Source organism: Alexandromys fortis, unplaced genomic scaffold (genome assembly GCF_014885135.2).
Source record: "Alexandromys fortis isolate MF-2015 unplaced genomic scaffold, M_Fortis_MF-2015_v1.1 scaffold_83, whole genome shotgun sequence".
Lineage (NCBI taxonomy): Eukaryota > Metazoa > Chordata > Mammalia > Rodentia > Cricetidae > Alexandromys > Alexandromys fortis.
The window spans coordinates 1,069,418-1,081,746 of NW_026068001.1; the positions used below are offsets into that span (position 1 = coordinate 1,069,418).

General features: G+C 50.1%; 2 protein-coding genes across 7 annotated transcripts; both read left to right on the plus strand.

Moving 5' to 3' along the window:
* The first annotated feature begins 2,334 nt into the window (after nt 1–2,334).
* On the plus strand, nt 2,335–8,768 carry Wdr45 (WD repeat domain 45). 6 transcript variants are annotated; one of them, XM_050160808.1, is made up of 11 exons: nt 2,335–2,459; nt 3,942–4,013; nt 4,116–4,190; nt 4,279–4,383; nt 6,345–6,450; nt 6,742–6,836; nt 7,272–7,351; nt 7,462–7,670; nt 7,765–7,866; nt 7,949–8,094; nt 8,344–8,768. In XM_050160808.1, exons 2-11 carry the CDS (start codon nt 3,959–3,961, stop codon nt 8,451–8,453), a joined length of 1,083 nt encoding a protein of 360 aa, XP_050016765.1. In that variant the 5' UTR covers nt 2,335–2,459; nt 3,942–3,958; the 3' UTR covers nt 8,454–8,768. The 6 variants fall into 6 exon arrangements, with proteins under 6 accessions (XP_050016765.1, XP_050016762.1, XP_050016763.1 ...); XM_050160805.1 differs by lacking the exon at nt 2,335–2,459 and adding an exon at nt 2,466–2,628; XM_050160806.1 differs by lacking the exon at nt 2,335–2,459 and adding an exon at nt 2,477–2,628 and having other exon boundaries at nt 3,667–4,013.
* Nucleotides 8,769–8,919: 151 nt separating this feature from the next.
* Nucleotides 8,920–11,678, plus strand: Praf2 (PRA1 domain family member 2). The gene is made up of 3 exons (XM_050160813.1): nt 8,920–9,361; nt 10,333–10,550; nt 10,861–11,678. The coding sequence occupies exons 1-3, from the start codon at nt 9,183–9,185 to the stop codon at nt 10,998–11,000; spliced, it is 537 nt and encodes a 178-aa protein (XP_050016770.1). The 5' UTR covers nt 8,920–9,182; the 3' UTR covers nt 11,001–11,678.
* Nucleotides 11,679–12,329: the final 651 nt, after the last annotated feature.

A 12,329-nucleotide genomic window follows, 5' to 3' on the forward strand; every position in this document is an offset into this window, starting at 1 on the left:
CATCAACCAGACTCTAGAAGGATCCTTTGTTAGACTGATTTTATTCTTTTTTTTTTTCTTTTTTTGGTTTTTTGAGACAGGGTTTCTCTGTGGTTTTGGAGCCTGTCCTGGAACTAGCTCTGTAGACCAGGCTGGTCTCGAACTCACAGAGATCTGCCTGCCTCTACCTCCCGAGCTGATTTTATTCTTATGTATGTGTATGTGTAGGTATATACCTTGTGAGTGTAGATGACCTGAGGCCATAAAAGGCCATCAGATACCCCGGAGCTGAGTTACAGAAGGCTCTGAGTCTCCTGATGTGAGTGCTGGGAACCCAACTCAAGTCCCCTGGAAAAGCAGCAAATGCTCTTAACCAAACTCTGAGCCATCTCTCTAGCCCCTAAAAGGCCTCTTTTCTTACTCAAGTCCCCATACTTTTTGCTCCTGCCTCAGTGGCATGAGGATCAGGAGTTCAAGGTCTCAAAGAAAAATTAAGTCTGCCCACAGTTCAGCCATGTGAGATGAGTGCCTTAGCCAGCTTTCGGCAGAGCAGCTTTCCACTGCTGAGGGCAGTGGTTAATGCAGAACCCCATAACTGGTTAGGAATAAAGGATGGTGGCCTGTTTGGCCTTAAATGGGACACAGCTACATCACCTCCTCCAAGGCCCAGGAGAAATTAAGGAAGGAGAGGCAGAAAGAATGTGAGAGCCAGAGGATGTGGAGCTGTCGTTAACAAGATGACATCAAAAAGACGTCTCCTGAGCCTGGCGCATGCCTTTAATCCCAGCACTCGGGAGGCAGAGGCAGGCAGATCTCTATGAGTTCGAGGCCAGCCTGGTCTACAAGAACCAGTTCCAGGACAGCCAGAGCTGTTAACAGAGAAACCCTGTGTTGAAAAACCAAAAATAATAAATGTGTGTGTGTGTCTGTGTGTCTCCTAAGCATGAATGACATTGCAATTGCACTCATAGGTGAAGCTGTGGCTATAAAGTTGTGCACACGGCTGGCACAAGACTGGGCTCTTCAATAATTCATCATGAACGGGGGAAGGGCTCATAAGGTCCCATTCTTTCTTCTAGGTAATTGATGGTTTGGGTGGCCGAAGGTGTGGATTTCTTCAGTGGTACAGGCACTGATAAGCTGTCCTCGCTGCAGCAAATACTATTCCACCTGTGCCAAGGGAAGAAACTCTAGACTCTACATCTACTTTTGCCCCAAGGAACAAGGTGCCAGAGTGACTGAGGATGGTTCCACTGTCCACCTCTGGCCCTCACACGTTTTCATACGTGTGCTTCCACACGTGCAGAACAATGCACACACGTGCAGCACATGTGCACACACACAGACACATGTAAAGACAGGAAGTGTTGTTTACCACACATTTAACTGCTAATGAAGCCAGGGCTCAGAGGGACTCAGCAGCTTGCCTGCCGGGGCTTACAGAACTGGAGGGGTACAGCAGTTACCCAGCTTAAAACCTATGGCTGGCCCCACCATCACTAAGACGCTTTCTTGCTACCAACTCTGATTTTTGGGAAGGCAGAGGCAAGTGGGCCTCTGTGATTTCTAGGCCAGCCTGGTCTACACGGTGAGTTCCAGGCCAGCCAGTGAGACCATTAAAAAAAAAAATCCAACATCACCAAACAGCATCAAAACAATACTCTTAAAAAAAGGAGTCGCGCTGCCGGACGGTGGTGGTGCAGTCTTTTAATCCCAGCACTCGGGAAGCAGAGGCAGGCAACTCCCGTTCCGACTACAGGAGTGCGCAAACACCCCTGGAGCACTCAGATGTTTTACATTTTAAAAAAGTAACATTTTTGGGGGCTGGAGAGATGGCTCAGTGGTTATGAGCACTGCCTGCTCTTCCAAAGGTCCTGAGTTCAATTCCTGGCAACCACATGGCTCACAACCATTTGTAATGAGGTCTGGTGTCCTCTTCTGGCCTGCAGACATACACACAGACAGAATAAATATTTAAAAAAAAATAAAAAGTATCATTTTTGTAAACAAACAGAGGTAGGGACAGGGTAGGGAAAAGAAAGTAAAATCCCATCGCATCATCCCCTGCCTGAGGCGATCTCAACTTTCAAGATTTTTTTTTTTATCTTCCAACCTGGAGCTTCCAGAGCCATAAACGCAAACATCCAACAGCCACTCTAGCCCAATTCAGAGGACTAACTCGTTAGCCTGGGAGGTTCACCCCTCTATCTCCGAGTGGATTAACGAGCTCAATGCTTGGCCCGCTTCCGTTTAGGGGGCAGGCCCTCTTTCTCTATCCGGGTTCCCTCAGATAGTCCTGCCTTTGGGCAGTCTCTTGTGCCTCCAGTACCCCTATCGGCCCTCCCTCTCCTCCCGATATGCCCCTCGGAGGACTCTACTACTACTCGGATGCTCCACAGATCGCACTGGGAGCGAGGAGTTGTGGGCGGATTTTAGGGCCAGGACGAGTCACTTCCGGTCACAGACTCCCTCCTCCGGAAGTAAGATCTGATGTAAACAGCGGAACCGGGCACCAAAGCCCGGGAGGTCAGAAATTCGTGCCGCAGGCGGCACCAATAGCTAGGGTAGGGGTCGGGAAGGGGTGAAGATCAAGTCAGCAAAAGCAACGCGCAGCCGGAGCACGATCCAAGAGTTGGTCAGGGTCGCAGGGTGGGTGTTTCTACTAGAGGTCTTGACAGGTGGTGCATGGTTGGGGACTGGCGGCTAGAGTCGGTGCTGTCATGGAAAGAGAAAGGAACAAGACTTTTGAGAGAAGTTGAGGCGTTTCTATTAGGGTTCTTAGTTGGTGTGGGTATTTGGACGAGCGATCTAGAAGAGAGCCTTGGATGCTGCTGCTATTCAGAGTATGGCTCATGTAGAAGCAATACCCAGGAGTTACAGCGGAAGTAGGTTTAAAGTCTTAGAGGGTGGGTAGAAGGTGTGTCTGGACAGAGGTCTCCGAGTGATGGGGTTTGACAAAAGACAGAGAAGCAGGTCGAAGTTTTCCTAGGTAGATTTTTCCAGGTGGTGTGTACTGGGAGAAGGGTCTTTAGAGAGTATCTGTGCCCTAGGGCAGGGTCTTCGGGAGACAACGTGAGAACAAAAGGGACACATTTTAGGGGGAAGGGGGCTCATGAGTAGCATTGGGTCACCTCAGTTAGGAGTCATGGGTAGAGAGTACAAGGAATGACGCGTGTGTGTCAAGTGTGAAGAATTTAGAATGTCAAAGGAACGCCAGGTGGGGGCTTCAGGAAATAAGTCCAGGGCGTGGAGGGAGTTCCCAGGCTTGCCTAGGTGATCGGAATTAGCAGTGTGAGAGACGGGTTTGGGAAGTGTATTGCATGGAGGGTGTGAATGGGGTCCTGGGGGCAGTAAATGAGAGTTAGAAAAGCTCGAGGGGGGGAGTTCTGTGAGTGATGGACATTCATCGCAGTCTCATGGTCCCTGTCAGGTGGATCTGAGTGCGGGTGTGAGGATGGGAAGCGTGTGGGAAGAGAGGTGAGGTCATGTCAGGCATTAGAGCCAAGAACGGCTTGGAGGGAGAATGTATCATGGGCTATCCTCTACCCCATTACTTCCTGATAAGTTTGATAAGGGTTGGTGTTTATGGCAGTTGTAAGTCTTTGTCGGGCAAGATTCATTCTGCCTGTGGTCTTGGTTTGAACAGATACTCTGAGGTATACTCCGCTTGTTTTTTGTTTTTTGCAGTCTGGGGAGGAAGCCGGGCGTGATGGCACACGCCTGTAATCCCACCACTCAGGAGGTGGAGTCTGGAGGACTGCTGGGAATTAAAAGCCAGCCTGTGCTACCTAGGGAGTACCAGGACAGCCAGGGCTACGTAGCAAGACCCTATCTCAAAACAAAATAGATTCCTCGCCTCAAAAAAGTGGCGAGGAAGAAGAAGTCGTTCCGGGGACAGAAGTTGTAGGACTTAAGAGAGGACACTCGAGAACTCTTCGCAACGCTGTCATTTTTGTGCCTAGGGAAGCGGTCCTGCACCATGTCTCAGCCGCCACTTCGAGGTGTGACCAGTCTCCATTTCAACCAAGACCAAAGTAAGCTTGTGATTGTATCTTTTTGGGAAGGATGGGAAAGAAGGGTCAGAGATGGCTGTGCGCCCTACAAGTTTGAGGCAGACAGATTCCTTTCATCCGCAGGTTGCTTTTGCTGTGCCATGGAGACAGGTGTACGTATCTATAATGTGGAGCCACTGATGGAGAAGGGGCATCTGGGTGAGTGGCAGGAGAGGTGGGACAGTGGGCAGAAAGGCTGATATGGGCATTGGCATCTACCTCTACTGACACTCTGGTCCCTGTGCAGACCACGAGCAGGTAGGCAGCGTGGGCCTGGTAGAGATGCTGCACCGATCTAACCTGCTGGCCCTGGTAGGCGGTGGGAGCAGCCCCAAGTTCTCTGAGATCTCCGGTAAGTGCTTTCATCCCGTACTTGACCCAGATTCCCCAAATTCCTTACTTCCCACATATACCCTGAGGCTCGGGCAGATGACGTTGTCAGCACCTGAGTCCCGCAGTGAGGCACAGTTTGTAAGCTTGAAATGTTTGCTCTGTTATTTAGTGAGAGAAGGCCTCACTGTGTAGTTCTTTGTTGACAAGGCTGGTTTCAAATGCACAGACTGCGGAGATTAAAGGTGTGCTCTACACAGAACTTTAGTCTTTTTCTTTAGGAAACATTTCTTGGGCTGGAGGTGTAGCTCTGTGGTAGAACACTTGCCTGGTATACTCAAGGTCCTCAGTTCCATCTAAAACACTATAAAAACAGCAAGGTCACTGTTTTTTTTCCTTCTGTTTTTTTTTTTTTTTTTTTTTTTTTTTGTTTTTTTGAGACAGGGTTTCTCTGTAGCTTTGGAGCCTGTCCTGGAACTAGCTCTTGTTAAATCAGGCTGGTCTCGAACTCACAGAGATCCGCCTGCCTCTGCCTCCCGAGTGCTGGGATTAAAGGCTTACGCCACCACCGCCCAGACGCAAAGCCACTTGTCTGTCTCCTATTTGCCACTGTCTTACCAATGGAGCACTTACTGAGAGCCTAATCATTATTTTTTCCTTTGGTTATTTTTCAAGACAGGGTTTCTCTGTAGCTTTGGAGGTGGTTCTGGAACTAGCTCTGTAGGCCAGGCTGCCCTTGAACTCACAGAGATCCACAGAGTGCTGGGATTACAGGCGTCCAGCCTAGCCTAATCGTTATTTTAAGCACTTTACATACAAACATTAATTTGAAATAAGGTCAGCTGTAGCCAAGTATGACCTTGAATTGCTCTCCACCTCCCTAGTGCCAGGATTATAGGCTAACGCCTTCACACCTGGCTTTACATACATTAGCTCATTTAATTTTGTAGGCTTTTCATTCTTTTGGTTTTTAGAGATAGGTGCTCTATATAGCCCTGACTTTTTAGAACTCTATGTAGACCAGGATGGATTCAAACTCACAGAGATCTCCTGCCTCTGCCTGATGGGATTAAAGGTGTGCCCTACCATGCCCAACTAATTCTGTGTGGTACGAAATACCATTAGCCCTTCTCCCCATTTTTGTTGTGCGACTGATGGAACCCAGAGCTTTGCACGTTCTGGTACTAAGCCATACCCCCAGCCTCCTTAGCCCCATTTTTACTGATGAAGACCCTGAGGCCCACTTAAGATCACATAATTAGGGCTGGAGAGATGGCTCAGTGGTTAAGAGCGTTGCCTGTTCTTCCAAAGGTCCTGAGTTCAATTCCCAGCAACCACATGGTGGCTCACAGCCATCTGTAAGGAGGTCTGGCGCCCTCTTCTGGTCTTCGGGCATGCACACAGAATATTGTATACATAATAAATAAATAAATAAATAAATAAATAAATAAATAAATAAATAAATAAAAAAGATCACATAATTAATAGGTTTCCAAATCTTGGAATCATCTCTCCTATACCCTCTTGGCTTGACCCTCAAGCACCACCTTGTTTTAAGTTTTTTTTTTTCTTGTTGATCCATGACATGGCAAGAGGTATCATAGATGAGTCATAGAACCCTAGAAGTCATCACAAAATCTCCTGAGGATACGGACTGGATCCTGAAGACTGAAGTAGTTCCAGAGGAAAGTTGTGGGCCTAGGTCTGAATCCCTTAGCTGTTTCTTCCTGTGCTCTAAGGTCTTTGACCATACCCAGCTCATTTGAACTTTGACTTCCTTATCTCCAAATGAGCTTAACTGTTCTAGAATGTGTTTTCTTTGGAATCTTGTCCCAAAGTGTTCCTGCTCTGTGAGGCTCACATTGAAAATTTACTGAAAGGTGAAGCTCGGGGTTGCATGCCCAGGGGTAAGGCTGGGCCCCGCTTCACAGTCACCTCTTAGCCTAAACCTTGGTCTCACCAACCTACCCCTCTGCTTCTCAGTGCTCATCTGGGACGACGCCCAAGAAGGCAAGGACTCCAAGGACAAACTGGTGCTGGAGTTCACCTTTACCAAGCCAGTGCTGGCTGTGCGCATGCGCTATGACAAGTGAGCTTGGTGAAGACTGGGGTGGGGAGCCGGGCAGTGGTGGCGCACACCTTTAATCCCAGCACTTGGGAGGCAGAGGTAGGCAGATCTCTGTGAGTTCGAGACCAGCCTGGTCTACAGAGCTAGTTCCAGGACAGGCTCCAAAGCCACAGAGAAACCCTGTCTGAAAAAAAAAAAACAAAAAAAGACTGGGGTGGGGGGCAGGAGGTTCCCATAGCAAGTAAGAGGGTTCCCAACCCCACTCTGGCAGTTTCCCTTACCTCATGGCCTGCTGTGTGATGTCATCTGCAGGATTGTGATCGTGCTGAGGAACCGCATCTATGTGTACTCTTTCCCGGACAGTCCTCGAAAGCTATTTGAATTTGATACTCGGGACAACCCCAAGGGTGAGAGGACCCAGATATCAAGGTGTAAGGATATGGGGCCGTGGAATAGGCCAAAAGGAGGCAATGAAAGAAGAGACATATACTCAGATGCTGGGGGAGAGGCTTTATGCAAGAGATGCAGCCCTTTCAGTCCGACCATATCCTTACCCCTGGTCCTGCCCCCACGTGACAACATAAAGCACTCCGTGAGGACATGGGCAAGTATATCAGCAAGCCCTGGGCCTCTGATGATTTCCTGGCAACTTCTGAGAGAGCCTTTTCAGACCATGGAGAGTGGAGCTTAATGCAAGGATACCCGTGTGGGGTTGCTATGGGTGATAGATCACAGAGGGTTAAAATCTGGCCCTTACTGGTCCAGCTCTATCTATTCTGAGACTCAGCTCTCCCATGGCCTCCTCTTCACCTGCCCATCCCTTCTTCATCCTCACAACTTAGGTCTGTGCGACCTCTGCCCAAGCCTGGAGAAGCAACTGCTTGTGTTTCCTGGACACAAGTGTGGAAGTCTGCAACTTGTGGTGAGCAGTGGGCAAGGGCGGAGAGAGAGGTGGGTGGACTGTATTTCTTGGTGAACTTGTGATCCCTTTTCCTCCATGTCACCCCAAGCCCAAACTGTCCCCACCTCCAGGATCTGGCAAGCACCAAGCCTGGCACTTCCTCAGCTCCATTCACCATTAATGCACATCAGAGTGATGTGGCCTGTGTGTCCCTGAACCAGCCCGGCACTGTGGTGGCGTCGGCCTCCCAGAAGGGTACTCTAATTCGTCTGTTTGACACGCAGTCGAAGGAAAAACTGGTGGAGCTTCGAAGAGGCACGGACCCTGCCACCCTGTATTGGTGAGCACAGTGTTATATGTGTTGGGCTGGTGGCCTTACAGCACGAGCCCTCACAAGTCAGCATGTTGAGCATCATTGCCGGTCTGTCTTGCAGCATTAACTTCAGCCACGACTCCTCCTTCCTCTGTGCTTCCAGTGACAAGGGCACTGTCCATATCTTTGCTCTTAAAGACACCCGTCTCAACCGGCGCTCTGCGTGAGTATCTTGGCCCTATCCTGTGTTGTCCCAGTCCCCCTGGCCATGTGCCGTACCTAGACTTACCAAGTGCTGCCTGCAGGCTGGCTCGTGTGGGCAAGGTTGGGCCTATGATTGGGCAGTACGTGGATTCTCAGTGGAGCCTGGCCAGCTTTACCGTGCCTGCCGAGTCAGCATGCATCTGTGCCTTTGGTCGGAACACCTCCAAGAATGTCAACTCTGTAATTGGTGAGTGACAGTAGCCCCCTTGGCTTGGGGTACTACACAGGCAAAGGACGGCAGGTTGAACCTAAAAGAATGTAAGGATTTTCCGAAGCTGGAGGAAACTGGACTGTGGGCTCAGCCTCAGAATTAGTAAGGGAATGTGGCACTTGGGCAAAAGCCTGGCGTTAGCCCATGAGCCCTGGTGGGACATGAGGGAACGAAAGTGTATGGCTGGGGCGTCTCCTAACCTTTCATAACACCTCAACCTTCTAGCCATCTGCGTAGACGGGACCTTCCACAAATATGTCTTCACGCCTGATGGAAACTGCAACCGAGAGGCTTTTGACGTGTACCTTGACATCTGTGACGACGATGACTTTTAAAAGCCCTGGCAGCTACACTAGGAACCTGCAGTAGCAGTGGCCAATCTGAGTCTTGAGGGTGTTGAAGCAGCCAGCAAGCATCAAGGAGGCCTTCCACTCTCCACTCAAGCACAGCTGTATCTAAAGAAACAGCTCGCTTCCCCCAGCACTTTTTTTGTGAGTGTGCTGAAGGCCAAGGACAGATTGCCTGGGCCACCTAGTCTGGAAAACACAGGGACCCAAAGGGATTGTCGTAATCCAACCTGGGGATTTAAAAAAGGTTACCAGGAGAGATAGCCTCTGTGATGTATATCAATAAAAGGCTTTTAAATGGCATTTATGACTTGACCTCAAGGTGGGGGCATACTTTTCCAGGAGCTGTGTGACCTAGGCTCCTGACAGGAAGGAAGTGGAATCCAGCTTGGGACTTGACTTCCTATTCTTATTAGTCCGCTCAGCGTTGACTCACTCAACGCACAGCTTGCCCAGTCCGGCGTGGTGCCCCGCCCAGGGATGAAGAGAAGTTCGAGTTTTGAGCTTCTCCGCCGCGTGGCGAAGCTTGGTTTCCCAGCAGTCTCTGCTACCATAGTTGGTGATTTCTGGCCACGTTCATAGCTGCAGCTGCGCAGTAGCCTATGTTGCTAGTCATCGCCCACCTAGACTCTATTTCCCAATGTGCCTCGCGGTGCCGCGAGGGGTAACGGATGTTGTAGTCTAGCCGCCCTTCGGGCTGGTCCAGCAACCCGCAGGATGTCGGAGGTGCGGCTGCCACCGCTGCGCGCCCTAGACGACTTTGTTTTGGGGTCTGCGCGTCTGGCGGCTCCTGATCCAGGCGATCCACAACGATGGTGTCACCGCGTCATCAACAACCTCCTCTACTACCAAACCAATTACCTTCTCTGCTTTGGCATCAGTCTCGCTCTGGCCGGGTGAGGGAGAGAGGTGGTGATTGGCTGAAGATACTAGCGGGAAGTAGGGTGGACTTGCGGGCCTTTGAGAATAAGGAGAGGGGAACATAAGGGGAAATGCTAGGCTGGGAAGGGCGAATTCGGTAGGAAAGGAAGGTCTGAGGGGCATGATTGGAAGGATTTGAAGGAGGGAGGTCTTTGTTATGAGGAGGGGTGGGGGTGGGGGGGTTGAGGGAAGACCTGGGTAGGAAAAGGGGGGAGGGGAGAATGAAGAGGAATGTGGGCTAGGAGGTGGCCCCGGATTTAAAGAAGGCCTGATATGAAGGATGAGAGAGTACCGAAGAGGTTCAGTGATGTGAATGATGGGGCAGATTGGGGAGCCCTGGAGGGTTTAATACAGAGGTGGGGGGTGTAGTAAAGACGGTTTGGGAAGTGAATTTATAGAAAACCTACTCATATTGGGCCCAGAGTGACCATCCAGTGTTGCGAAGCTGGAAGCCAAAGAGGACAGTCTAGAAGAGAGCTTAAGACTGGGACTTAAACCAAGCATAGGTTCAAGCAACTGTGGGAGGGTGGCTCTATATAAAAATGAGGTAGTGGAGGACCTTTTGAATGAAATGACACCTGAAAGGTGCCCAGCCTTGCAAGGAGAAATATGTATTGACTGAAGGCCTTGGCGAGGGAGCTGCAAGGGTTAAGGTCATAGGGGAATGTGGGAGCGGACCTGGGAATGCTAGAAAGAAACTCTGCAGGTCTAAAAGCAAAGACCAGAGAAGGGCTGGGAACCCAGGACCTCTGGCAGTATGTGGGGGCCCTATAGGACTGTAGTACCGAGGAATCCAGAGTTCCAGGAACCCCTGGAGGCTGGACTTATTGGAGACAGGCCTGGTGAGACTATCTGTCGGGATGCCAATTCCAGAGACAGGAAACAAACTCTTGGGGTCCAGGATCGGGTGGACGGTGAGGCTAGCTGAGTGCCCTTGTTCCTGCAGGTACATTCGTCCACTGCACACCCTCCTGAGTGCACTGGTAGTGGTGGTGGCCCTCGGTGTGCTAGTGTGGGCTGCTGAAACCCGTGCAGCTGTGCGCCGCTGCCGTCGCAGTCACCCTGCTGCCTGCCTGGCTGCAGTGCTTGCCATAAGCCTCCTCATTCTCGGGGCCGTGGGCGGCGCTTTCACCTTCCTGCTCTGCATCACAACCCCGGTGCTTTGTGAGTCTCTACTCTCCCTGTCTTAGCTGGGAAAATGGACTGCTCATGCTTGAACACTAGGCCTGCCCCGCACTGGTTCCTGGTCTAAGAGGGGACTAGAAACCCTGAAGGATATACATGCCTCCATTAACTGGCTTCCCGAGCTCTCTTTATCACCTTTTTTTGGGTTTTCCCTTAAGTGCCTTAAACTGTCCAAGTCCTAATTTACTGGGATGTTCTTCCTGGCCACATCTCCCATAGCAGGCTAGCCTGCCTCTGCATTGTAGGCTGCAAGCTAAGGCCCCTGACCCTCTCTTGGTATTGCCCACAGTGATCCTGCTGCATGCTTCACTGCGCCTGAGAAACCTTAAAAACAAGATTGAGAACAAGATCGAGAGCATTGGTCTAAAGCGGACGCCAATGGGGCTGCTCCTAGAGGCACTGGGACAAGAGCAGGAAGCTGGATCCTAGGACGCTGGCATCTACATCCTGGATCTAGATGGCCCCCCACCCCATACCCAATATGGACCCTTTTCTCAGCCATTAAATAGGAGCCTAGAGCCCTCTGGCCTGCAAAAAAGAAAAGACACCTGTGACTGCTTACTCCAACCCTAAACTAGTCATCTCTTACCCCCGCCCCGCCCGTTACCTAGGGACTAAAGTCTTCAGTCCTGATTTTGAGACTCGGTAACCTACATCGAGCCTTGAAACTTTTTTTTTTTTTTTTTTTAAGCCAGAGCATCCATAGCCAATCTCAAAACTGGACCAAGAGATACTCCCCTAACCCCAGTCTGAGACTGGCCTTCCATACTTCAAAGCTAGGGCTTGGGGCAGGACATTCAACTCCTGAGCTCTAAACTAGGGATTTTTCAGACCCTTCCCCCATCTGGCTTGGAACCCAGGTTAAGACGTGGCCAAATCTTGAGCTTAAATCCCAAGTGTCCTCAGTCCTCACCCCATTGAACCCAGATGACCCTAACCCTCCCCAGACCCAATAGCTTCCCTCCAACTCTATGTAGAGGTTTTCTCCCTTCCCCACAATGTTCCTAGTATTGAGGACCAAGGTATGGGGCTAGCTAGCAATAGCCCCCGCTGGCAATGGAGCACATGTATTAGTGTTCCTGCAACAATAAAGCCGGTGAATCTCAAGCTTGTTTGGCCTCCTGTGTGAAGTTCTTGTACCTTTCAATGAACAACCCAGTGGCTGTCTTCAGTTCTGCTGGACCATACCTGACTGGGTTTAAATATTTGTGCTGAAAAGGTGACTTCTATGGCCCTCAAACCTGCTGCCTCTGAATTAGCATTAATTAAAACACAGGGACATAGAAATATGTACTATCATTTTGGATATTCTCTTATAAGTAGACCAGGAGATGGGGAGACAAAGAAGCTGCCCCATCTCATAAAGCAAGTGAAATCAACACATGTATGTTAGCTGGACATTGTGACGCCGGGAATTCCAGCAGTGAGGAGCAAGGGGACTGTGAGTTGTGGCCAGCCCTGGCTACATACAATCTAGCTCAAGAAGACAAAACACATGACACTATTGTAAGCTATTTCCAGTGTTTTTTCTCCCCATAAGAATATTTTTTTTTCCGAGACAGAGGTTTCTCTGTAGCTTTGGAGCCTGTCCTGGAACTAGCTCTTGTAGACCAGGCTGGTCTCGAACTCACAGAGATCCACCTGCCTCTGCCTCCCGAGTGCTGGGATTAAAGGTGTGCGCCACCATCGCCCGGCAAGATTATTTTGTTTTCTGACTGGCCGTGGTTGTACATGCCCTTTATGCCAGTATAGATGGAT